We start from the raw sequence: 27,379 nt of genomic DNA, 5'->3' as shown, positions 1-27,379 counted from the left end.
ACTCTTGGCATTGGGCCTTCTAATTATGAATGATAATTTCTTAAGGTGTCAGTAGGAGTTTCACCATATTGTAATTGCTATATTTCAAAAATTTCTAGAAGAATTTGTGATAAACCGAATTAAAAACAAACCAAACAAACAAACACAAAAAAAACCCCCAACCAAACAACTTGAAAAAGCCTTCTCCAGGCTTGATGGCAGCTACAGCAGAAGCATTTGGGTGAGAGTATGGGGGTTGACACATTAGCAAAAGGCATTTTTCATAAAGGGCTACTTAGACAACCTCTTTTTAGTCATCCAGCTGTTCTCAGAGTGAGCAGCCGTCGCAGGTGGAGATGCTCCGCATGCTTTTGGCATATTTAAAGCACCTGGGAACTGCATACTGTCTGATATAAAGCAGTCTCTGTGATGCCCTGTAGAGCAGATATTTGCATAGATTAGAAATATAAATCTGCCTTTTATTTTCTGCTAACTCCTCAGAGGGGGAGCATCTTTTCAACCATTTATTTTTTAAAAAATAAGCCTTTGTACAGTGTCTAAAGTAAACAAGCTTGCTTTCACTATGCTCTTGTTCCAAAAACAGAGAACCCACACACTCCTGTGGCTTTCTGAAAATGTGGGTGTGATGCTGTTTTCTGCACAAGTATCACACGATCCATGGCCTTTTTTCTTTTTTTCCAGAATTTTAAGGAGAAAATGTAGTTACATTTTGCTCCCTACAGTATCTCTGTCTTCACACGTGATACTGCTGTGCCTTCTGTGAAGGAATTAAGGTGTGCTTTGCTCTGTTTTTCTGTTGTTTTTTCTTTCTTGGAAGAAGCTTTCAGTATGTTACTATGTGTTCTGTACTCAGTAATATCATATGGTGTTAGTGCTGTGGCAGATGGGGCATAATCCTGTGAAATGAGAGCAGGTGCCACCAGTGGGGCTGGATCCCCATGGTGCTGTGCGTGGTAGGTCTGGTGTGTGCGACTGTGTGGGGATGGACGTATTCCAGCATCTGTACTGAGCTGCATTGGGCTTTTGCCCCAAGTTTGCGTGTCAGCTCTGCATTTTCCCTGAAGAATGTGCTGTATGGCTTTCCTGTGAAAGAAAACACAGAGTGTTTGGAATGGGGTGGCTGCACCTGCGAAGTGTGGGAATGAATGTGTTTGCAGGTGGAAAATTAAAGCCTGTGGCTGCCAGGCCTCTTTTCTGGAGGGCCTGTGAAAAATCAGCCTCAAACTTATCCTCCTGTAACTACACGAGCATTTATTTCAGCTGGTGTTTTGCCACCCCACCCTTTTCTTCAGCATTTCTTGTACCTGATTTTTTTTTCTGTTTATCTTTTATGGAAATATTTTTTTCTACACAATTCTCTGCCTTTCCCCTTGTTTTTCTTCAAGTGTTAGGTGAAGAATTTTTAAACAGACACTCCTCTAACACGTACAAGCTGTAGACTCTGAGGACAGTACGAATTTTTAAATCACTGCAGGATAAAGCAGAGGGAAAAAATAGTGTTTGAATGCTTGATATTTACAGGGAAAAATATTCTGGCAAACCTACTTTTTTTTTTTAAATAAACTCTGGACTTTTTTCATTCCTCTCAAAAATGTCCTTCTTAAATGTCTTGCCTGCTTGAGCTTATCTTTGTTTTTAGTCTACTTTACTTTACTATTTTTTTTTGAACAAGCTAAAGTTTCACATCCTCCTGTGTTGCTAGCTTTTAATACAGGTACAAGCAGCTGGGATTTTGTACTGGTCACTGCAGTCTTTACATGGTGCTTTTAATTGCTGTGTTAATGCTGGATATAACATATCCTCCCGTTCCAGCTTGGTTTTGTGGCAAGCTCAGTGATGTGGAACCCTTTTAAAGGCTGTTAAGGTTATAAAGTACGTGAGGCTTCTTTGCTTTTCATGCTTGGTCACACCTGCAGCTTGTGGTGTCGGAGAAGTCTCTGTGTGTACCTTGGAGTTCATGGTAGTTGATTTGAGCACTGTGGTGACTTCATTGTCCAAAATGATTGTTTTGTATATGACAGCGTGTCAGAAAAAAACCCAGCACGACATGTACCATTGGATTTGTTCAGGACGGCCTTGACTGTGCTTGCCTGGAGTGATGGGCTGTGACAGGTTATGTGGCCATGCTTGCTAATACACCTCTGGTAGAACTGTAGGATTTTTTTTTTAGCTTTTTTTTTTTTTTTTTAATGCAAATGGTTCTTAGGAATTCAGCAACACATTTTTTTTTCCTACAAAAGTACAGAGAAATATCATGCAGGATGAGAGGAGATGGATGATTAAGATAAGCGCGTGGGCAAATGAACAAGAACTGAGTGATATGCGGCAAGTTGGAAGGTGGAGTATTCAGACAACAAAAGGCCAGAGTTTGGTCTCTCACACCTGGAGATTTAAGTCAGGTTTTAACCATTCTGTATTACGAGTGTAACTGAGCAGGAAAAAAGTCTGGTTTTTGGGCAGCCTTGTCCAAATTTCTCTCTTCCCAAGAACACTTAATCATTTCACATTTACGTTGTGCTTTTTCCCGGCACATGTTTTAAGACGGTTTGTGGGAGCAGCCTGTGTAGCTTCCAGAGGAATGAATGCAACCAGTTTCTCATTGCCCTCTTTTCTGGGAAATGTCGTAACTCCCATCAGCTGTGCCACACTTATGGAGCGGCTCTGCTCACTCCATGTGGGAAAGCCCATCAACCACAGCCCTCTCTTGGCATTGGAGAGAGCTGGGTGGGTTGGCCAGCTGGAAGGATGATGCACCTCCTCATCAAGAAGCAAGACTCTGCTCTTCAACACAAATATGATACTTATGATCAGAATGGTCCGATGTTTTTAACTATTTCCAGTTAAAAAACATCTCTGCTGATTTGCTTTACCTGTTTCTTGTATTGGGCTGGATCCTTGCACAGCATAAACCAGTGTAGCTCTTTTCTTCTAACAGAATGTTTCCAACTTATAATTATATAAATTATGTATATATAATTGCTGTTTTATAGAGAGCTATAGGTCAATGGACTGTAATTTTAAATGATCCACATGAATGAAGACGATAATTTCTATACATGGAAGTCATATCAAATGAACAGAAAAGGACAGGATATTCTGTCAGAGTGTCAGACCTTAGAAATGGAAGATATTAATAATTTCATCCCATGATTCCTGTCAATCCTTTTGTTCTCAGATAAATGATTTGGAAAGTCAAATTACTGGGTAGTTTTTACAGGAGAATGGTGGGGAACAACTGTAAAGTGGCTTGGGGTGCCAACTGACCTATATGTGGTGGTACTAATTCTTTGGTTTTTAATTGAAGAACTAGTATACAATGCTGCAGGTAGGCACTGTGTCGGGAAACACAATAAAAGAAGAGTTTAGGACAAGTACCAGTGTAAATGCCGTCTTTGTGAAAATATTCATGAAACGTTGTGGTGGGGTCTCCCAGAGGAAGCAGCAGGAACTCTGGAGCTGAAATGTATAAATTGACAGGAGGCAAGGAAATTTCTGCAGGAACAGAATCCTATTTTAGTTTAGACCATGGTTACCAGCCTGCCTGACTCTACACGTCCTGGTCCTGATCATGGTCCTGGTGCTGATTGTCTCATGACTGGAACTGCACCGTATCTCCCAAGACTGGGAGAAAGGTGAGCTCTGGGATTCATTGCTACCTGGAGATGGTTGTTGGATCCCCAGGGATCCCACTTCGCTTCAGTTGGACAAAACTGTGGATGAATCCTGAGGTGACTTGGTGATGTCAACTTGATTGTTTTTTCTCCCCCTTCCTTCCAGCAGCAGGAATTTGGGACTAAACAGCAATGCTCTCAGCCACCCCAACTGCCATCCAGGAGCTCAAGAGCTCAGGCTGCCCAGTCAGGGGAGCAGCTCTGGAACTGCTTGCAAGCTCAATGAGTCTTAAGAGCCTCGAATGGCCACCCAGGCTTAGACAAATATCTGGGATATTTGCATTTTGGTGCTCCTTTGATGATTTTATTGTTTTGTTTTAATTATTAGTCTTTTTTTAATATTACTGGCTACAGCAGGATAAAAAACACACATTGGGCTTGTAGCCTGCCTTGTAAACAAGCTAAAACTGAATTAGCTTTAATGTTGTTTTCAGAGGACAGCAACAACAAATAATGTGCAGTATTTGCTTGGGTATTCTTGTGTTCATACTATTATAATGTATGCATTTGCTTTTCAGTAACATTCTTGAGTTGGTTCTTTTTGGATGTGTATTTTAGTGGATGTTTAAACTTTGACTTAGAAATAAGAATTCCTTCAAGACAGACCTAAGATTCAACATTAATTCCCTGTTTATAAAATAATTTGCTGAGGAGGGCAAACCCTTCTCCCAGCTGACTTTCTTCAGTGAATGGGGAGCTTGTTCTCTGTGTGCTGGTTATTGAAAGCTGAGCTCTTTGTGCCAGATATTTTAAGAAACTGTTGACGCTTAGATCTAATCTATTACATTATACTGTGCTTTTAGACCAGAAAGCGAAAGTGTTTTCATGTGTGTGGTTGGGCAGTACATATGTAGCAATTCTAAAAAATAGTGTTGCATAACTATAAATACAGTGTTGGATACTTCAGCCTGCATTCTTGCTTTAGTGTGTTTTAAAGCAGTGGCTGTGATGGTCAGCAGTGTTGTAAGAGGAATGTCTTGGTTTTAGGTAGTATCACATTTACATCTGATCATGAGGAAATAATACTTATTTTATGTTCTGGGTCTTAGTCATGTGTTCTTACATATTGCTTTGCTGATGGGAACTATTTGTGTGTTCAATTTTAGTAGAACAGATACTTCTGGAGTACTATAGACTTTCATATTGGACTCCTTGAAATGGCAGCAAAGGTTACATTCTCAATTTCTGCTCTTCTCTTATGATACATGGTTTACACACAGTGCCAGAGCTTCCTCTCTCATCTTAGCTATACCAGCTTGAATCCTTCCATGCCAGTCACGCTGGTGGGGGCATTTGCAGTTGCAAAAAGGCACTTTGTGTCGTCTTCTCCTGTCCACCTGGGCACGTGTGCTGTTGGAGACACTTGCTGAACCTGGTTGGGTGGCCTGAGCCTGCACTGAATGCTGAGCAGCTCTTGCTGACTCCTGCTTGGGGAGTGAGGAATGTGGATGGGTTTTACCATAGTTGGGAACCAGAAATGCTTCAGATTTTTCTGGAAAAATTCTGCACCTGGGTAGAATGATGTAAAAATTTTATTGTCCGTGCTTGTGATTTTTATTGAGTATGTAAGGATTTTCCTTAAACTTTGCAGCTCTTAAAAGGAGGTAATGATATGAATTTCTGTCTGGGGTTTTTTTTAGGTGTTCAAAACAAAACTCAAAGTAGGTTCATAAAACAAGGGAATAAAAGCATGAGAGGCGTGGTTCCAAGTACTCTATAGCTTTCAAAAAACAGAAGGAAAAAGAGCACCTAACTTTACCACATAAAAAAGTGTCATTCTTCAGTAACAGCATGGCTTGGAGGGAGATTGATTCATGGCACATGAAGCTTCAGAGGTAAGAGCATGTTAATTGTGCACCCATTTCAGAAATACAGAGGCATACAGACAGAAAATGTAGGTATGTGCAGCAAGGTAGAGGAGGAATTGTAGAATATCTCAAGTTGGAAGGGTCCCATAAGGATCATTGAGTCCAATTCCCTGCTCCTTGCAGGACTACCGAAAACCTTAATCATATGACTAAGAGCATCGTCCAGACGCTCCTTGAACTCTGTCAGGCTCGGTGCTGTGACCACTTCCCTGGTCAGTTCCTGTGACTGACCACCCTCTCAGTGACGAACCTTTTCCTAATGTCCAACCTAAATGTCCCCTGATGCAGCTTCATTCTATTTCCTTGTGTCCTATCACTGGTCACTAGGTGAAGCAACTGGTTATGATTAGGACATGGCTGCAAACCACCATCTTAAAATTGGGTCTTAAATTGCATAGGACCGTCAGGATTGAATCTTAATTCCAGAAAGAAGAGCTAAAGTTCCATGAGACTGTTTGAACCTTGGCATTTTATGACCCTTAAAGAATAGGAGATAAATAAAGCATTTTGAAACTTGCTTTGGAGGTCTGACCAGCTTCTGATGTAGGAGAGGCTTCTGCCTTCCTGCAAGGAAACAAAAACCTTTTGAGTGGCCAATATGTTTACTCTGTGATATCTGAGAGTTGAAACGGTGCTGAGGCTGGAGACCTGGCCTTCTCTTTTTATCCGTGAAGAGCTTGCTTTGTGTATGAAACTGCGTGTTTGGATGAGTCACACCTACTGCTTTTTGTTTCTCAGCCTGGGAGGAAGCTGTCCTCACCGCTGTTGGTGATAAACACTTGTGTTATGTGTTGATAAACACTGGGATAACCTGGGGCATCAGTTCTATTTAAATCCTGTCCCTCTGGGCCCTTGGCTTTCCCATGTTAGATTTCCCAGTGCCACACACACATATGGTTGCATACTTGTAGCTGTATTGGTAACAGTACCCATTTTGTGCATGTGTGTTCATGGAAAATCAGTTGCAAGTCTGCTTGTATGACCTGAACATGTCCCCCTGTTCTTGTTTCACGTTTGTAGCAGGCTATCTTAAATAATACTGAAAACTGATTTTAAATCTTGCTGTGAGTGGCAATCATGAAAATAGCAAACTGAAGTGGAGAGCAGCATCCTGCTTTCTTTGAACTGCAGACTGTCTCAAGGCAAAAGGATGAGCGTATGGATACTAAGCTTCTGCTTTCACAGCTGGAGGATTTGTTTGGAGTTTTATTTAACAATATGGCCCAGCTAGATCGATTCATACTTGAAGACTCTACAAGAAACCTTCAGCCAGGTGGGGGCTGTCAGGCTTAGGACAGGATGTAGAGATACAAAATGCCAAATGAAAAATCAACTTTATTTTCATTTATAAACAGAAATAATGTTCTGTAGACTTGAAATTCATGTCTAATGTTTCCTGATGGATGGGAGCACACCGCCATCGCCGCGATGGAGAGTGGCTTCCCTGCCACCTTCCTTGCCTCCTCTCTGAAGCAAAGACTGAGCTTAGGTCAGGAGGTTTCTGTAAACTCTGTGAAGAAGCTTCTGCTGTAGTGGCTGTTGGAATGACTCACAATAGGATCAGTCTTGATAGATTTTGTTCCCTGAAGATTGTTAGTTTATCGTTGTCTTTTTAAACCAGACAGACACAACTAAGAGCAAGTAGAGAGACTTTTTCATCTCCCATAAGGCAGAATTGCTCCTTTCATTCAGACTTCATGACATTCTGCATTACATGAAGAGAAAGGATAAATTGAACTAAATTAACTGTCACTAAATTTGAGGGCGAAGTAGCTCTTTTTGTCTTAGTGTACACATGCCAAGATTAAACTTCTTTAAAGCTAAGGTGCTTTTTAAAAAAATATCTTCTTTGTTTCAGTTACTACTGGTATCAAGAAGAGCACTGAGAAGAGATTACAGCAGTTGTTGAGGTTTTCCTGTACCTTAAAAAAATAATCGAACAGCAGCAGAGGCAGGAGGAACGTAGTTCCTTGGCTTTGCTGTGCAGAGTTATGACACTTAAAAATTTGTATGGACAGTATTTTCAAATGGAAATGCTACTCTGTGCTGGAAAAGTGGCAGCATTTCAGGGCATCTGTTACATTGACTTTTCAGTGTTGCCAGTGTTCTCAAACTTCATCAAAGGGCCTGATTCTGAGCTGCTAGCTGATGTTAGTCATTTCTCCCGTTGGGATCAGCCACAGGTAAGAATATTTAGGGTCTGCAAGCCCTAGGTGTGATAGTGGATGCAGTTCAGTTTTGTGGGTGTGTTGCTACAAATGTTGTATACACAGGCATCCCTCTGAACTGGTAGGTTACGCAGAGCAAAGGATTTGGTTTCTAGCAGCGTGGAAGAAATGCAAGAAGTAATTTACTACCCTAAAAATAGCCCATATTTTAATACACATCTATGAAAATAAACAACCCTCTGGTGTTCTAGTATCACACAAGTGACATGCTGGTACTAGAACTGTTTCATTTCGCTTCCTTAATTGAGGAGAAGAAAGAGAAAATAAACTCTTGTTGGCCATAAACTAGAAAGAACATTTGCATAAAATGAGACAGTTTCAAAGTAAAGACCAAATGGGGCTTGGTTGCTTATGGAAGAGGAACTATTTATCATCCACTTCACTTGCAATTGCCTTACCAGGGCTCTGCCCACCTTTTCAGAGCTTGGTTCTGACCTTTTGTATTAGGGTCTTATTAAGCAAAGCTTTTTTTGGAAGAAGCTTTGTGCCTGTTTATGAATCTATTTCTCAAGAAGAAAGGAACAAATTATTTCAGCAAATATCTGTTTCTGATTTCTGACTTGTGCTAACAGTGAGGAATTTGAGAGTTATTCTGAAAATTACTGAATAGATGTCTGCTCTCTTATTTTTCTGTGACACTCGAGTATAATGGCAATAGAGAAAGTTATAGTCATGGCATGATTTTGCTTTCCCTAGGAGCGGGGGGAAGTTCTCTTCATTTTTTTGATTTACAGGATAAGAAAAGTGGAAAAATGGAAAACACTTGTCATCCCTGGCTGTTTGAATCACAGAAGTGCCCATCAGTGTTTATGCATCTCCTCAAAGATGAAAAGGATTACTCCTCTTCTAATCTATGAATAGCAGCACTCACTGCCTTTGTTATTTAGACTACTGTAAAGTGCTTGACAGCCTTTTTTTGCCCTTAAGGTGTTGTAGTAATGTATATCATTGCAGAAATGAGGTTGCCCATTCATTAAGGAGTGCTATGCACACAATGAATATCATGGTGTACCTCACAGATTGCTATGCTGCTTCTGACTTGTCTCCCGGTGTAGTTGAAGGCACTATTTTTTGACAGATGTTACCTAGATTGGGGCTAGTATTCCTTTGTTTATACTCCCATGAGATGCAGTAGCAATGACTAACAGTTTCTCCTTAGGGAAGTGCAGACCACTGTGGGGTATACTGCTCCAAGTCATGGTGGCACAGACTGATCTTACCTCAGTCATGTAGTTACTCCTGATGAAGCCTCAAGAACGAAGGTTGCTGTAGGCTTCCTGTGTAATCTGTGAGAAGAAACGGGCATTTTCACAGCATGATTCAGGATTCCTCTGTCATGCCTCACTTTCTGCAGGTGATTCATCCTCTTTTCTGCTGCATGTTGTGAAAAGGGAACTGTGGCTCATTGCTCCCAGATGTCTGAAATTTGACTACAGCATCAGAAAGAGGGTCAAACCAGTAGCAGCAATCAGTGAGCAAACAGACCTGTGCTTTTTGATTAGGGTTTCTAACTGCTTTTTAAATTTCAATAATTCGATAGGCAGTGAAAATCTTGGTTATGGTAGCATTGCCAGTCTTCAATTAAATTTTGGTGGCTGCACTGCAGGCTGGAGCACAACTTTTTCCGTTCTCATATAGCTGAGACACAAACCATTAATACTGGTTCTAAGCATACCCTTTTTCAGGGAGCTGAATACCTTTGGTATTTTTTGCCTTGCTGGCAGGGTATAAAGCTAAAGGAGCTGCAATTGGATGTCAGTACAGTCTTGAAATCTCTGAGTGTGTTTAAAAGAAGCATTTGTATGGAGGCCCTTATGCAGCTGAAAATCTCAACAAGAATTTGGCAGAAATCTCAGTGTCGGAAGATGGCAGATTCCTGCGCAGTGAGATGTTTACTGGTTCACTGTTTTTATCTTTGGCAGCTGCTTTTACACTTGATATCTTCAGCTGTTTTTGAAGCTTTTACAAAGAATAATTATTCATTTCACAAAATGGATCTACTTTACCCACCAAACAGGGCACTGATTCACATATTTCTCTGGCAACATCCTGTTGTTATCAGAGCTGTGTTCACTTTTGCAGGGTTGCATTCACTGGGACGTTAGAACTTCCTGGGCCATGGTTTTATTGCATGATTTACTGATGTGTGGGGTGACTGTTTTCCTGTGAAAACACAAGGGTCACCAAGCTCTTCAGGAGGTGGAAACAACCTGAGTTATCCTGTTTTCTGCTGGCATTGAGTGCTCATGTAGGTGCTTCAACAATCTTTTCACAGGAATATGAGCTATTGTACTGATGGCCTATAGATAGCTGGCAGCTTCATTGTGCCACATTTCAATCAGTGTTTTCTTATTACCTGGATAGATTACTGTAAAAGTAAGTAGTGAATGGACTGGATTTAATTCCCTGAAAGGTAAAATTCCACAAAATCAACTGAGTTTTCTCGGATGTTGGTTAAGTGAGGTTGGGATACTACCTAAAAGTTTTACTGATTTTCTTTGTTTTTATTATTTTTTTTAATGAGTTCCATAAAATCATTAACAAGGTTTCACTGCAGACTACTGTAGCATCCATTTATATTTTTAAAGTTCAAGTTAAGTACACATTCTGTAAGTTTGAACGTGTTCACTTGCTCTTTGAATAAAGTAACACCTGAATACACTTGCATGCTGCTACACACCCACAAACCAGTGATTTTGTGATGTGCTTCTGGGTGCTTACATATGCATACCAGTTGTTCACTGGTATACGTGTTCACTCTGTTCAACTTTTGCATCAGTGCACAGCAGTACATTTAACCAGAAAAGGCTGGTGGACTTAAGACATGCTAGAGTTTAGAGTTCTGCTGGAGGAGAATATTTAAAATATATACTGAAAAATAAGACAAGGTTTATGAGGTGTATACAATATGTTTTATTACTCCAGCTGGCATAATGGAGGGCGGGGAGTATGGGGAAATCCAAACTCTTTGTTTTGTGTCCAAAGAATAGAGTTACACCTGAACTTAGCCTAATTTTTAAAAAGAGTTATCTGTTTATTTTCAGTGTTGCATAGTATGAGCTAGAGTATACATATGTTCTAGTTAACTCACCACATTTTTTTAGCATGATATTCTAACCTGCTCGGCCATTAACCTGGCTGGCTACCAGGAGAATTTTCAAACTGTTGACTCATATTGCTTCCATATGTAACTTAAACCACCTTTTCCCACAGTGAAGACAGCTTGAAGGTTAGCTGCGTTTTCTTTACAGGGGAGGGAGCAGCATATTTTGAACTGAGTCAACGCATATGAATAAAGGAAGTAAATCTAAGGTATTATTAACTTTCGGGGGTCTAATCTCATTTTTGCTGAAATAATTTCCTGCTTCCAAACCAGGAAAGATCAACAGGGTTTCTTGTGCTCCTCTTCCCCCCTGAGGTTTAGTAGTCTTCAGCATACATAGCCATGGCTCATCTTTGCAATTTTGCATCTTTGTGAGAATAGATCTTCACAGCTACCATTACTTTTATACCATTTAAGGATTTGGGGGCGGGAGTTGCTCTGTGTGTGGGACCTGATGTGTTGAGGATGTGACTAGTTAAGTGGGAAATCACATGCAGGCTGCATGCTATGTTATTGAGCCTATATGTAGTTGAAACTCCTGAGGACGCTACATGGGAATGGGGAGACCATGTTAGAAGGAAGGTGAAGGTGGGGACAGCAGTTCTATGAGTTTGCACTCAAAAAAAAACCCAGCTGAGTACAGATTTTTTTTTTCTGGCAGACTGCACAAAAAAGCTGAAAGGAGTTTAGCAAGCAGCATTTTTCTCATAGACTTTGATATCCATTTGACCTGTGGACCTTACTGATGAAGAGGTGATCAGAGTTTAGTTCCAGTGTTATCACCATTATGGGAAGTTGCATCTTGCCTCAGGCCCCTATTTTCTCCCTGTGATTTTTTGTTATTGTTGTTTTTGGCGATAGGGTGGGAGTATCAGAATTGCAATCTTCCTCTACAGCATTTAAGATCTGTGTATGAAAAGCAGTATGTGCAGTATTGCTGCAGTGCCACATACCTGACTCAGTTCTACTTTTTTTTATTTTAAAAAATGGCAAAAAAAGAAAGTGAAGTTAATAAGAAAAAATAAAGTCTCCTATGTTGTAACCTTTGGTTTACTGTAGCCAAATGAAAGTGTTTTGCTCAGTTCAGGGGACAGGAGCACATACCTGAGCATGTATTTAGGCTTAACTGTGTGAGTAGCCTAAAGTCAATAGGACTGCCACGTTGGACAGTAAAACTTTTAGCATGTCCTTAAAACCCAAACCAGATGGATAAGTGCCTTTTTTCAAAGATGTGAGGCTAACAAACTCTTAACTCCCAAATGTTTCAGTCTAGTATTTCAATGTAGTATTTATTCTTGCACTGAATGTCGTTTTTCAGCTGAAAACACTAAAATACAGATTTCTTCACATTATATGGTTTTGATTGTTTTGCTTTACTTTCGCAATCCCATTCCAGCCTTTGTAAGAATGAATGTTACAGTGGTGTCACCAGGGCCTGGCTTTGCTGGACTCCAGCTTGCAGAGACCAAACGTAGCCTTTGCTGAGAGTGTGCTTGGAAGACAAGAAAATATGGCTTCCACCATTTTTTAATGTTTATAAATCTATAAAGGGTGAGTGCCATGAGGATGGAGCCAGGCTCTTCTCGTTGGCAAACAATGATAGGACAAGGGGTAATGGGATCAAGCTGGAACACAAGAGGTTCTACTTAAATTTGAGAAAAAACTTCTTCTCAGTAAGGGTGACAGAGCACTGGAACAGGCTGCCCAGGGAGGTTGTGGAGTCTCCTTCGCTGGAGACATTCAAGACCCACCTGGACATGTTCCTGTGCCACCTCACCTAAGCGTTCCTGCTCCAGCAGGGGGATTGGACTGGATGATCTTTTGAGGTCCCTTCCAATCCCAAACATACTGTGATACTGTGATTTTTTTAACTCTGAAAGGCATGCTGGAGTTTTGTCCTGTATAATTGTTTAGGTATTTGAATTAACTCTGATAAAATTATAGGCGGTTGTTAGGGAGTTTATGGTGCTTATAAATTGTATTGGGGCTCCCTGTAATTTGTTATAATTAATTCAAGAGTTCAGGGGCAGAAAATCAGGATCAGGTTGTGGCATGCCTTCCTTTCTTGCTAAAGCATGCCATTACTGGCCTTTTCATTTAAGGTTTAACTTTGTGGGTTTATTTGAACTTGGACTATCTGAAAAGTACAATACACTGTTGACAAAAAGTACAAGTGCAGAGGATGGACTTGTTGTGGTTGGGGGGTTCCTTTTTTAATGCTGAGAAATTGGTGGACATGGTAAGGCCACATTTGCTGGCTAAGCCTCTTGGGGAAGGAGTGCATGTTTTGGAAGGCTTGTGTCATGTCTGCAGGCCACGACAAGGCCTGGCTGCATGTCTGTGCTTGTGGCCCATCAGAAATGGCAGGTAGAGAAAAACACTCGCAGAGCACTTCTTTACAGTCCAAGCTCAGTAATTTGCTACCAACAAGAACACCAAGTGTGATGCTGGTATCTCGTGTCTCACTGTGAAGGGTTTCCCCAGCCATCCATTTAACACAGGCCTCCAAAGACCCACAACACTTTGATAATAGGCTGTACTGGAAGCAGGTGCTTATGTGTGAAAGGTTATAAAGCATGTGTTTCCTTCCTAAACAGTCCCATGTCCACTTGCAATATATATATTCTTCTATTTTTTGAATGCCTGTTTTTGCTGCAGAAATTTGACTTCATTGACTGATGCCAGAAAACAAAGCTTATTGCTCCTAAAACATTCATACTTGGCATTTGCATTTGAAATCTTCTGCCAGCTGTGTAAAGAATTGGTGGAAGTGGAGATCTGAAATTTTAGTAGACTGTCTTTTGGAGAATGCGTGCGTAAGAACAACGTTTCAGTAGTAAACTGAAGAAATAGAGGTGGTAAAAAACAACTAAGTCGTGCAAAATTCTGATCAGACTGTTTTTAGGTGCTCAAAGGTTTTCCTGTTCTAGTAGCTTTAGCCAGGATTTGACTGTGTAGATGGACCTTAACCTTGGAAGACTTTGGCCTTTGGTAGGAATTTCACTGGTCTGAGGTGGTGACTTTCTACAGTGACTTCCACTGTGTGCCCATCGCAGTGCCTACAGCAAGCCTGCCCCCCAGGCTCTCTATCATTTACCCTAATGCTCACAAGTTGCATATCAAAACAAATGGAAAGTGACCATCATTGTGAAATTAGCCTGTTTTAGCCAAATCCCCATTCTTCCCATTTGACTGTTGCTTTTAAAGAGAGAGATTGAACAATGTAGAAGTAGGTGATATGAACTGGGTTTTGATCTGTCCTCCTTTTACAATCCAATGTGTGAAAATGATGCTCACCCAGCATTGTTCTCTCTCGTGAGGAAGGGGAAGAGGAATGACACAAATCTTTCCATATATTTAATTTATTTTAGTTTTAGTTTCAGTTATGTTTTCCATCCAGCTGCTGGAGGAAACCAGGATGCAGACAGTTGGATGCTGCTTTTGAGCAACCTCATTTCTCAGTTACCTGAAGCTAACCATGACCTACCTTACGAGGTTGTTATGATCAAGCAGTTCCTACCCTACAAACTGATATGACTGTGTTTTCACTATTGGCATTGACAGTTTGAGCTTCTGAAGGAATTTTCTCCTGCATATGTGACAAAGGCTCTTTCGTCTCCTTCCTTGTTTTTTTTCCTGGCAAGTCTGTTGGTCTTTCTGAAGGTCTGTGACAGGGTGTGGTAGACTTGTTCTCAATAATACCCTTCTAAAAATATTACCCTTTAGTAGTGGAAGCACAGCCATTGCTTTTTATATTCTACCACAAATCCCAGATAAATGGCTATTGTCTACTACTGTGAAACATCAGACTTTCGCTGGGAGGGAAGCTGATGAAATTCCAGAGGAGTGAGCTGGAGATATTCTGTTTATCAACATCATCTACGTTTTTTTACAACAGCAAAGACAAGGCCTTAGCACTGTGTTGCTGACAATGACATCATCAATGTATGTACCTCTTTTTCTAAAGTGCCTTTAGATTAAGATGTGCTGATTGAAGCCTTGCATCTAAAATGTGTTTCAGCATGCTCAGGCCCAGAAATCATAACACCATCCTTGAAAATATGCTGAACATCGTATCTGAAAAGACCGTTCTTATCTGCCTGCCTTTCTTTCTTGCCATATAAAATCCAGTCCGAGTTTGCAATCAGTTTTGTTGCAGTTGTGTTGGACGACCCACATGAAATAAGCAGCATGCAGTAAGTAGTACTCTGGATTGAGGCTTGGGAACAAAGCTTGGATGTCCCGAATCTGCCATGGTTTCCTGCCAGAGTTTACATGAGTGACTCCACCAGTTGTGTACCTCAGATATTCTATTTATAAAATTAGGCTAATGATCATTAATACTATTTAAAGCAAGTTTTTCTCAGAAAAACAACCAGTAAGAGTTAAGTATTATTATTGTCTCAAATATGTAATAAATAAATAAGCCCCCTTTTGTCATTCTCAGTTAGTTCCTTTGCCCATTGAATAGCTGAATCATTGGCTTGTTTAACTTGAAGACTGAGAAAAAAATGAAAGGCCCCGTGTTTAAAATAAAAAATAGGTTTCTGTGGAATCCCGTAGCTAAAAATTATCAAAGCCAAGATCATAGGAGATTTTAAAGTGTGAGGTGAACAACAGACACATCAATATCAAAGCTAATGCTTAAAATAATTTCAGTAAATGATAAAAGGCCTCTATTCTGAAGAAACTGCTTCCCTGTGGGCAGATTATTGCATAAGCATACATTGCAGTGTGTCTGCTCAGAAGTATAATACTGTACTAACATAAACCCAAACGAGCTGAGTCGGAATGTTATGATTCAATGAGACTTTTATTGTGTTCCTAATTTTAGAAGATCATACTGTACTCTAATTGCATTTTTTTTTTTTTAAGCTGGAAAAGGGCTGAAGATCTTGAGCTAAATCACTTGTGGGCCAATCTGTTACTCCTTTAGGTCTTAAAGACTTCTTATTTTGGAGATATGAGGCAGTAAAGCAGTTTTCCTCCAGAGAAGTTAAACTACATAGCTGTGAAGTTATCCAATAGATAGGCTTGACGCCAATAAGGTACCTAATGAGTTATAAAAAAGTTAGTCATGCCCGTAATTGCATCATTAGAAACGATTTTAAAGGAATTGTACCTCTTGGGTAACTAATATGTGTTTTGTAGAGCTTTGTGTATTTCCAAATACACTCAAGGTAAATATTTATTAGTATTGAAATTGTAATGCATTTATTCATACTGGCTTGAAATACCCAGAAAAACACAAGGACTGATTAAAAAGAAAAAATAAAAGAAAAAATTAAAGTGTTTCCTGTTGCAGTACAGATAATGCGTATATTCCAAACCCATCCTGGCTCTGATGTGCAGCGAAGGAAAGTAAAACTAGGGAAAAATAACAAAAATCCAGACTGATCACAGTACAGCATTCAAAGAATATTAGTCCTTATTATCTCAATCCTATCACCTGTTTGTATAAACGTGTAGATCTGTGTATGTATAGGAAATATATATTTAGACTGTAAATCCCTGGGGCAATAAGCACTTTTTGTTCTGTTCTTGTACATTGCCTGGCAGGTTGGATGCTGTTCATTACTAAGGCTACTGAGTCTGATAATATTGAGTAATTATTAATGAAATATTTGCCTTGTGGTTCTTTGTAGAATTCACTAATGGGAAAATTGTGAAGATGGAATGCACCAGTACAATTACTCTGGAAAACTAACCTATATTCTTTTGTAAACCATCCTTTAATCTCACTTCCAATATTGATCAGGCCAGGTTCTGCATAACTTGTGGTATCTGAAACACTGGTTGTTGAAGAGAACAGAAATCAGTAAAATGTATTGAGTTATTTTCAGCATATATAAAACAGCAACAGAGCTTATACATCAGATGAACAGTGGTGGTAGAAGGGTACAATGAATTCGGTGACACTATACAAACATGCGTGTTCTTTTTTGAAGTGACAGGACAACAAACAAGAATCCTGATCTTGGGAGGTCTTTGAAGAATTGTGTGGGCAAATGGAGTTTCTTTACATTTACACAGCAGTAGCTGAGTCTGAATCTGAGTGTTGCAATTAAATTTTAAACCAGTACCCTTATCTCCCTCTTACTAATACTATTTGGGTGGTTTGTTGTTTTGTTTTTTTTTTCTTCTGGTATAGTATGGATTCCTAAGATGCAGACGTTGATTCTGGAGTTCAGATGTCTCATATTTGTCCAGTTGCAGCTTATTTACTTTATTAAAAAGCATGCTTTTTGGTGCAATAGATGCAAATATACTTTTAATGTTTTCTATGTTGGCTAAATAGAGTTGTGGGAAATGATATCCTTATAATTATGGCTTTGTTCAGACTTGTTGTCCACTCCCATTCCCCTTGGAATTAGCTACAGGCTGGCAAACTGTAGTAGCCTTTATTACATTGAATACACAATGGCTCTGCTAAAAATGTTCAACCCAAAATGAGCATCAAAGGTGAGAGATTTCAGCTCTCTGCCCACTTGGCTATGGTGGTGTCTCTTTTGCCCTGCACACCCCTAATATGCCAGAATGCCTCTGTGATGAAAGCTTTGTCAGTCTTAGTTTTGAATTTCTTGCCTTGTATTATCTGGGGGTTCAGGTGGCAGACTTCTATTTTTTTTTTTCAGTTTCCATATGCTTTCCCAACTAGACCACCTAATAGGTGGCTTGTGAAATGCATGGTTTGATCTGCTGTTCTGGAACAGCTTTCCTCAGCGAATCTATAGCTGAATCATTTCAAAAATGTTTCATTTCCCTCAAATTATAGATATACTTTTGCAATCCAAGCGAACAAAGAGCAGTCTCAGCTAGCATAGTGACATAATAATAGCATTTAATGTAATTTCAGATGGAGGAGCCTCAAATCCTCAGCAGAATATGGGCCAATTTCTCCTCTCCGTTGGCTGGGCAGAGAGCCTGACCACAGTTTGCAGCACATGAATCTGTGGCTTGTAGGGCTATTAGAGCCTTCTAGCAGAGCTTCCTCCAGGGTGTGCTCCTCCTCTTCCTTGACAGTGGAATTAGCCGCTCCAGTTCATGCCTTGTGAAAGGAGATGTCCCAGTTCCTACCTCATGTGGCCACAATGCGGGAAGATGTCAGGGGACACCTGAGGTGGGTGACCCATGTCACTGTCACTCCAGGAGTAAAGATGAGGCTGGTACAGACCAGAGGTTTCTGCCTCAGTCTTCAGTTTTTCTTGGCACTTCCATTGAAAAAGGTGTCAGAGCCATAGCAGGTCATTGCTTTTCACTGAGTTTGCCTGTGAAAGGTGACAACTTTCTCCAGGAGGTTTTGCCTGATGGATGCACTAGTTAATGTCAGAGAGCTAATTATATATGTCTTTTAAACTCTTACTGCATGTCACTCTGCAACATATAATAAATTCTGAAATTTCATTCTGCTGCAGTGTTAGTAAATGCAATACTGTGCCATAATATAGTAGAATAGTCCTATTTTGATTTTTAAAAGTGACCTGTCTCTGACAATGAGGGTGAAACACCTGTAAATAGGCATCTTTCTCATAAAGTGAGTGCTGTCTGCTGTCTTAAAACAATTTTTCTAAAGTACTGGCAACTACAATTGCAACTAAAGCCCCAAATCACTGTTTCTTTTGAAAGTCTTGGTTGTAATATTTGATACTACAGTAACTGTATTATCGTAGTATTTTTGATGATGCTTACCTAAATAATAATTGATGTGGTTTATCTGTAGTTTTGTGGGTACTATGGATGAAATCATGGCTGGCCAGCTTCTATAGAGCTAAGATCTCACTATAAAATTTTACGTTGTTTTGACTTTCATATAGTCTCTTAAATTTGTGTTTGTTTTAACAGTAGCTATAACTTTACAACAGATGTGGATTTTACTTCTGTTAAACTACAATGTGTAACTCATGCATGCATATGTAGCATTGACATAAATAGCCACCTTTCAGGATTACAGGTCTTGAAGACCAGATTCAGCAAACACTTGCTCTCGTGTGTACTTGATAAAGCAGCTTATGTCAAGCTTGTATGAAAGTTTGTGTATTTTCACAATTGGGATTTAGTCGTTGCAAAGAAGTGGAAACAAGCTGATTTGTCTCTTGGACCAGGCAAGTGTGAAACCTGGGACTGAAGCACAGGGCTCAAGCTGAGAAGTTGTATGCTTTTTATGCTGCCTCTATGAAATTTCAAAATCCCCTGAGGTTTTAATCTTCATTAGGCTGTGTGAAAGCCAAATCTAAGCATTTTAAATGAGATTATATTTTTCCTGTTTGAAAATCTTCTTCTGCGTTCTGTAGAGGAGAGAGGGGAAGAGGAAGCCTAAAACCAGCAACACAACAGTTATCTTTTCTGTGCATATAAAAATAGTGGACTCTGAAAGGGACTTCTCAGATGTGAAGAATATGTGCACAGGCCTTCTCTGAGAGGATTTCTGTGCCCTGCAGTGCCCGTAGCCTCCGAACACCCTGCTGCTGCCTTGGGAGTGCGGGTCTGCTCAGAGCGTTGGTGCTGTCTAGTGGCAGGTTACTGCATCTCACATCACTCACGGAAGAGTTAACTGAAGAAAAATGCAAAATGCTACATTTTATTAATAGCCCTTGAAGCGTGGCTTGGGTTATGCTGGTTTTGAGGCACACAGGTTTTTTCTGATGCCTCCACGCAGAATTAAATGGTAACATTTTCGAGTATAGTTATGGCTTTGCACGAGTTACAGTCATTCTTCTTCCCAAGAAGGAAGGGTTAATTGCATTGGTGCTGGGAAGGTGACTTACACACACGCACACGTGTCTGAAATCGTTGAAACAAGACCAGAACAGTTTCTTTGCTATTCCCAAAGGTTCAAAGGTAAGGTCAGATGTGGTGTGCTGGCTGCAGCCAAGTCCAGTTAGGAGTTTACTGCCCCCAGTCTTTCTGATTGCTCTTTGCTGTCTGCCTTTCAGAGGCTGCGGTCTCTGAGACTGGCTAGCACGCTGGTGTACCATTTCTAACTTGGCTTACCTCAAGCAGTTATTTTTTAAATCCATGTCATTTTGAGAGGATGCCCTTTGTGTTAGGGGGCTGAGCAGGCACGCAGCTGAAGGGAGCAGTGACCTCCTAACCTGGTTCAGCATGTCTGGGAAACCCCTTTGTTGGTTTTGGGGGTTTCCTAACACGGGTCACCCATCACTTACTCTCAGCAGATCTGGGGGTTGGGTGCCTAAGGCTGAGCACACACACATGGGCCATCGCAGCACCTCTGCCTTTGGGCTCAGACCTGATGAGTTGTTGCATGTTGGCCGAGAAAGAATTGTGTTTAGTCTCACTTGGGACAGGTTACATATGTCTGCACCAAAAGTTTAAGCTGATGGATGTGAGATCATTACGTTGTTGTAACTCAACTGTATTTTGTTGACACATCAGTGGCCGATCTGGTGTCCTTGCAGTTGTGGCTGTAATTTCTTCAGCTGCCTGTCTTGCCCCCACCTGGTTTTACTGCCCATGGCACACGGGTGGCTCAAGGGAACATGCATTGGTGCCTGCAGAATAGAAAGGTGTGGCCTGTTAACAAAGGTGTCTCCACTGGACTTCAACCTGATGCGCCAGAGGGACTGGGACACATCCCTGCTGCTTTGTCCAGCTCTGCTGTGGGGCTGGTCCAGTTCAGGGGATGAGAGGGATGCACAGATGGGGATAGTGACTTGTTAGACTTTTTGTGGAAAGCTTCTTGTTTGACATCATCTACTCAATGGTAAATGTAAGGTGAAATATGTGGGTTTTCTGACACTGTGGTTAAAACTTGTGATGAGCTACTGCAGATCATCAAGTGACTGGCATTAGAAGCTGGTTTTGCTTGATTTGGGTGTCTAAGTCATCCTTACAGATGAGAGATGCTAATTTTAAAAACTTCTATATGGGCCACAGTTAAAGTTATGTCAGTAGGCTGAAGTATATTGCTAAAATTCTGTTTGTTCTATCAAAATGGCGACACTGGAGCAAAAATGGCCAAAGAAATATGGAACAGCCTCTTTTTATATTGGTGATTGCACAGTCTTCAGTAACCTCTACAAATTTTATGGTGAAAGTAATCCCAACCAATGCCCCTCTTCTATGTAGTCCAGGGAACACAAGTTAGAACAACTTATTTTCCTTTTCATCCACCTGTAAGCATTGCACATGTAGGGATCACATTGATATGTTTTGGTAATGTGGAACTTGTGAAGCCAGGCATGGACCACTCTTTAACAGCCTGACCTGTTTGTGCTGAGTTTTTATTGTTTTCAGCAGTCTTCTGCAGAAAATGTATAAACATATAGATGTTCTAAGTTGTGCTCCTGTTTTGTTTGTAGATATCTGTATTACCTACAAGTGAAAAAGAATGTTCTCGATGGCCGATTACTTTTTTCATTGGAGCAGGGAATTCGACTAGCTGGCTTGGCAGTGCAAGGTAAGATGATGTGACCTTTTCCAACTTTGTTTATTTTTGTTTGTTCTATATGTTGACTAGGCACTAAGGCCTAATGCGACCCCTGCTCACAACACCTGGGTTTTCTATTGATGTCCATAGGTGGACTGTCCTTGACGAAATGCTCACACCCTCAGGGAGGGAATGATGAAACACATCACAGTGTTCAACTTTCCTATTTCTAACATCTGTTTTAGTGAATCTGAACAAAACTCCAGTTCTCCCAACTCCAACCATGGAGCACTTTGCAGTAATGAGTTTGATTCACGTTCTCTGGTTTGAAATGCAATTACATCAAAGAGCATAGCAGCAGCTTTAATTTTGTCTTTAATTAAGAACTCATTTTGCTGTATAGTGCTATCTGAAGTATGAAAGAACACATGACCATAATTGTTATATGAGTTATAAATTAATAATAAACTACTTCTTATGATATGCTTTTTATTCTGAGCCTCCTAAGGACATCAACAGAAGTAGGAGTCACATAATGTATATGGGCAGAGGAGGAAGCCCTGTATTTGGTGAAGTATGTTTCACTTTCTCCATGACTGACTATTAGAATCTAAGGTAGAATTTCAGCAATCATGTTCTGGGCATGTCCTCTGGGGAGAGGGAATCGGGAAGTATGTATATAAATTGCAAACATGAAGATCTGATTCTTGAAAAGTAAAGGTTCAGTGGAGAGTAATGCTAAGATGATCCTCCTTAGGGCAGTAGAAATTCTATTTTAGTATCTTATTTCTTGGTCAAAAATTGAAGAAAAAATGTTTCCTCTCAAAGCTTGAAATGTTTTATTAATATAGGAAAATATATGTATAGGCTTCCATACTGAATTTAAGTAAATTAAGTTTTTCCATTATATGAGTTAGGGCTCAATAGATAATGAATGTTTCACTGGTCCTGTGTTTTTGAAGCTTTTTGCTAACTTTGAGAGGGGGTCAGTCTTTGTAAGCAGTTTGAAGTAATCACTTTTATTCTGAATTTTCTATATGATCTATTTTATTTCAAAGACCATTGCATCAGAATGCCACACCTAATCTTGTTCGCTTTATTCCTGACCTTTTATTACTCCCTTTGTCCTTTGCATGTGATGCAAACGAAGATATTTGAAATACTTATTTCTTTTAAACTTAGACTCTGTTTCATGTCCATTTTGATTTCTTTCTATTTATGTTACAACATAACTCTGAGGTGAAAACAAAATGAAACTGCATTTTTGGCATCCTGCGATACGTGAAATTGTCTAGAAGCTTTGAAAGAATGTTTAGCTAGTATGATTTATGGTGGGAATTTCCAACTTCTATAATATGAGTATCTTGTAGATGGCGTTTGATCCAGTTCAATTAATATAAAATAAAAACCTCCTGGCAAGATATTCTTTTGATATAAGCTGTTGTGTATTTAACAGATAGATAAGTATAGGCTTTGTTTTGTTGGGGTTTTTTTTAACGTAGTTCAGCCTTTAGAAAGCATTTTCAAAACTCTGCGGTTTCAAGGACATTGAGACAAGAATCCTCAGCCCGACACAGGAGTGAACATGAGCATGGAGACGATTGCCTCTTAGAGATGTAGAAGAAGTGGAAAAGCGAGTAGAAAAGCGTGGGCCAGTCAGTTAAACCTGCACAGCGCCTATACTCCTGTATTGGCTGCAGAAGGATAAGACCTTCCCACCCCCGCCTGAAACCATGTTGGTTGTTGACCATTTTTAATAGAATTGGCTAGTGGATTTTAACCTCCTAGGCTGTAAAATTAAGCATCTTTTGTACAATTGTGTAGAATTGTAGCAGAGGTAGGGTAATATTCAGGGTTGGAAACGTTGGAGAAGCCAAGGTGTGCACTGTTTTTAGAGAGGCTGAGCAATCCCAGCCATGTGAGATGGTGGTATTATTAGTTCATGAAGGTTACAGAAAAAGAAACTCCTGCGCTCCTGATGGTTAAGCATTGCAAATGGTCGTAATATTACGGATCAAAAGAGAGAAATTACTTGTTGGCTGTTATTTGATCTCTAGTAATAACGCTATTATTTTCAGACCTCCATGTTAAAAGCTGAAGTACAAGCAGAAATCTTTGTGCTGGGTTGTGGCTTTAGAGAGAACTCGCCCACTTGAAATTAAGCATCTGTGCGAAGGTTGAGTGTGGTCTTAACATGTGTGGAAATTGCTAAAAGGAGTAATTGTGTTGTTTTTTTTCCAGCGGATTTTGGAGACTATAATCAGTTTGAATCTCATGACTTCCTCCGAGAATATGTCTTGTTCCCTATGGTGAGTTCCTTATCCACCTCTTTTGTGGTCTTCTATGAATAATTTCTCCATGCCTCAGAGATGGCTTTCTTGATAGCAGAGTAAAAAGCACCAGTGCTGAACTATTAATAGTGAAGATGAACTTTGCTTCTGAAAACTTGCAATGTACTTGGTTGTATCCAAACGAATATGCACTATGGAAATGCAGCCCTTTTTCAGTTCCTGTTTAGCCTCCACTAGGAATAGGTGTCAACAAAATAAATGTACTTCTTTGAATCAAGAGTTTACAGCTATTTAAAAAGGTCTATATTAGCAGTACTACAGTATTAGTAACACAATAACAAGGGGATATGAGGGCTGCTGATGGAGTAAATGTTCTTTTACAGGACAAATCATGCAGCCTATCCTCAAGAGAATTTGTGAATTTGTATCAACTATTACACTGGAGTGAAGCATAAATCAGGACTTCTCAAAATGTTCTCCAGGAACTATGCTGTAAACTTGTTCTAAATTTACACTGGAAACTAGAAAATAATTTGAATGCTGATGGAAGGGTTTTAGGTCACTAATTACGTTAGAATCTCTGGTGACAAATACCAACTCTCTCCGGGAGGGTGGATCAGAGGAAAAAAAAAAAAAGCCTGCTGAGGTTAAGGCTGGCTTTAACTTAGATGAACAAGTCCATCAGCACAAGTCTCGAGTGTAAGCTTCATAAAATGCAAAAGGTCTTGGAATTTTTTCTAACTGGGAAAAAAAAATAGGAAGTGGGATGGGGTTGCCATGCCCAGAGTGTTGCTGCCTGGAAGTTCAGGCATCTGGTTTCCCTCTGCACTTGGTGGAGAGGTAGAGTGATTCATCTCGCTGTAATTTGAAGGCTTGAGAAAGGCACTTCCAGAAGCATTTTGTCCCATTTACCGGTGCTCTTTGTACGGGAACTGCAGCAGATAGTCCCTTCTCAAGTCCAAAAAGGTGACAGCTGTACAGTGTCTTGAAGCAAAAGTGCAATTTTGAGCTAGTAGACAGAGTTCAAAATCATCTGAAAAAAGGAGTCAGCAGGAAGAAGGGGAATTGATGAATGTATAGAGATCTGAATATACCTTGTATAGTTAAGAGTGCGGCTTCAGTATTGACCTTTCACTAAGAAGCTTCCATTAGCCTGACCAATGGTGCAGGTTTTTTTGGTCAGTCACCTTTATCTATTGATAAGTAATTGATGAGCTTATGTATAGCTGATGGCTTATGAAGTCATGTATGATAGCCTAGGCGGGAAAGAAGGCAGCTGCAAATGTAAACAGAAATGTGTCATCAAGCTCTCACTTTGTAAATTACTGAACTTCCGCAAAGTTCTTTCAACATCCTGATATTATTTTTCTATTCAGAAAAAAACCTAGGGGAGGGTTTAGGCCTGTAGATGAGCTTTCAGGTGGTTAATTTCTGTGTGGTTCAGCAGTTTGGCCCCGTGTCGTAGAACCTCAGTTTTTGAGTGAGCTGCCTGCATGGTGGTGTGGTCAGCTCTCCTGTTTTGTGTGTGCCCCTCTGTGGTATCTTGCCTTTCATCCATGCTACTGTTGCTAACTTGAATAAAATCACCAAAGTATCTGCTTCTTACAGTCTTCAGAAACCTACTCTTAAATCAACTATTTTTCTAAACATTTCTTTAACTACATGTCTTCGCTCTTCTGGGGAGGAGTGGATAACGTAATAGTAAATATTTCACTGCAAGTTCAGTGACAGTTGCTAAGTGCTTCGGATATAAAAACTGGTCCTGGAGCAAGTGGAAGGGTTTGAGTGAACCTTGGGCATAGAAAGAGCCTCCAACGAGGACATTGCTGTAAATTCATTAGTGAATTGAGCTGGTGGATGAAGGAGGAACAGCTACATTTGTACTGTTTGATCTTGTGAGGCTGCAATGTGTGTCAAATGGCATTTCTTCAGCAGGGAAAAGACCCAAGTTATGTACACAGTACACCCCACAGGTGTGTAGCTGTGCATAGGCATGTACCATGCCATTTTTCATTAGCACGCTACCACTTTCACATTTTTTTGTGGCAGAAGCAAATATCAGAGGGAGGGCCCCATTGAGCAAGAAACAGGCAGTGTATTTAAGTACAGTACATGTAGCCTTAGGGCTTTTTAAAATAAAAATAAGAACTTTGAGGTTTTGCAAAAAAGGTTTTTCAGCTTCCTTCCCCCCACCCTGAACTTATGGGCAGGCTTCCTTTATTAACTTGCTCCCAATTATGTCAGAATTGTTTCTACTACACATTATTAAATTTGCAGAAGATAAAAGTTTCTGCTCAGAAATGTATTGCAAGCATAAAGTACATTTTATTACATATTGGAAGAAATAGCAAAACTTTCAATCCTTTTTTGACGTGGTGAATGAAGTACCTGTAGGTTACAGGACAGAAAATAACCATGACTTCATTTTCCATAGTCTGTGCATTATTTTGGGCTGGTTTAAAATATTAATATGTAGACTTCCAAGTGTTTTTAAAGACCTGTTTGGTCCTTATCTAAGAAAAGATCCCTTATGTGTACGCTGTACTCTGTGCCATGTTTTGGAATAACAGGCACTTTACCCCTATTTTTGACAGTATCTTTCTACTCTCCTCAAAAACAAAACAAAACACAAATAAACAAAAAAAACCAACCTGGAAGCCAGACCCTTGTGTTCTCCTTGCACATTTTCAGCATCCCGTGCTCTGAATTTTCAGTGCAGTTGGTGATAAGTTCGCTCTCTATAACTACCTGGAAAAGTGTAAGCAGGAATCAGGTCAAGAGAGGTTCTCCTTCCCCTCTACTCTGCCCTGGTGAGACCACATCTGGAATATTGTGTCCAGTTCTGGGCCCCTCAGTTCCAGAAGGACAGGGAACTGCTGGAAAGAGTCCAGCACAGGGCAACGAAGATGATGAAGGGAGTGGAGCATCTCCCTTATGAGGAAAGGCTGAGGGAGCTGGGGCTCTTTAGCTTGGAGGAGACTGAGGGGTGACCACATTAATGTTTATAAATATGTAAAGGGTGAGTATCACGAGGATGGAGCCAGGCTCTTCTCAGTGGCAAACAGTGATAGGACAAGGGGTAATGGGTTCAAACTGGAACACAAGAGGGTTCCACTTAAATTTGAGAAGAAACTTTTTCTCAGTGAGAGTAACAGACACTGAAACAGGCTGCCCAGGGGGTTTGTGGAGTCTCCTACTCTGGAGACATTAAAAACCCGCCTGGACAAGGTACCTTCCTGTGTAACCTTATCTGGGTGTTCCTGCTCTGGCAGGGGGATGGGACTAGATGATCTTTTGAAGTCCCTTCCAATCCCTGACATTCTGTGATTCTGTGAATCAACCCTGAAACATCTGCCATCATAATTCCCATCTTTCATTTTGTCATCTCTGGGTGACTCGTTTTCAATGCTACTTCATATTTTTTACAGAATTGGAGCCAGGATGAAGCTGTCTTGGAGGAATTGACTCAAAAGGTTGCTCAGGAGCACCGAACTCACAGGTGAGCTTGACATGTTAAGATTTGGATTATTTTTTGTTGTTCTCAGCATCCTCCTAGGACTTCCCTTCCTCCCCATGCTTTTCTGGCAGGGGTAAACTAGCTTATCATCATGTTACTATTACACTGCGTGTCATTGGAGTTTTAATTAGTCTGTTACAAAAGATTATCTGCCTATTGTGAACACAAAATGGCTGAGGAACTTAATCTTAAATAAATGAACATTTGCACCATAAGGATTAATGGGCATGTGTAACGTTACTTGTGCTATGTAGTAGACTCCTTTCTCTTCATGGTTTCATTGAAATCCTGACGGTGAAAGACCCCGACTGGAT

At 40.3% G+C, this 27,379-nt stretch overlaps 1 protein-coding gene across 1 annotated transcript in view; it reads left to right on the top strand.

Moving 5' to 3' along the window:
* Positions 1 to 27,379, top strand: part of PTPN14 (protein tyrosine phosphatase non-receptor type 14) — a gene marked incomplete at both ends in the record, with an annotated part of 71,101 nt that overhangs the window by 12,754 nt on the left and 30,968 nt on the right. The window contains 3 exons of the mRNA XM_080342017.1: positions 21,190 to 21,287; positions 23,499 to 23,566; positions 26,977 to 27,047. Coding sequence (XP_080198143.1) covers positions 21,190 to 21,287; positions 23,499 to 23,566; positions 26,977 to 27,047 — 237 coding nt within the window. The remainder of the gene's footprint in view (positions 1 to 21,189; positions 21,288 to 23,498; positions 23,567 to 26,976; positions 27,048 to 27,379) is intronic.

The sequence above is a fragment of the Nesoenas mayeri genome (assembly GCF_963082525.1).
Source record: "Nesoenas mayeri genome assembly, chromosome: 3".
NCBI lineage: Eukaryota > Metazoa > Chordata > Aves > Columbiformes > Columbidae > Nesoenas > Nesoenas mayeri.
Note: the sequence above shows the minus strand (reverse complement) of the source record. Positions and strands in the feature narration are given on the sequence as shown.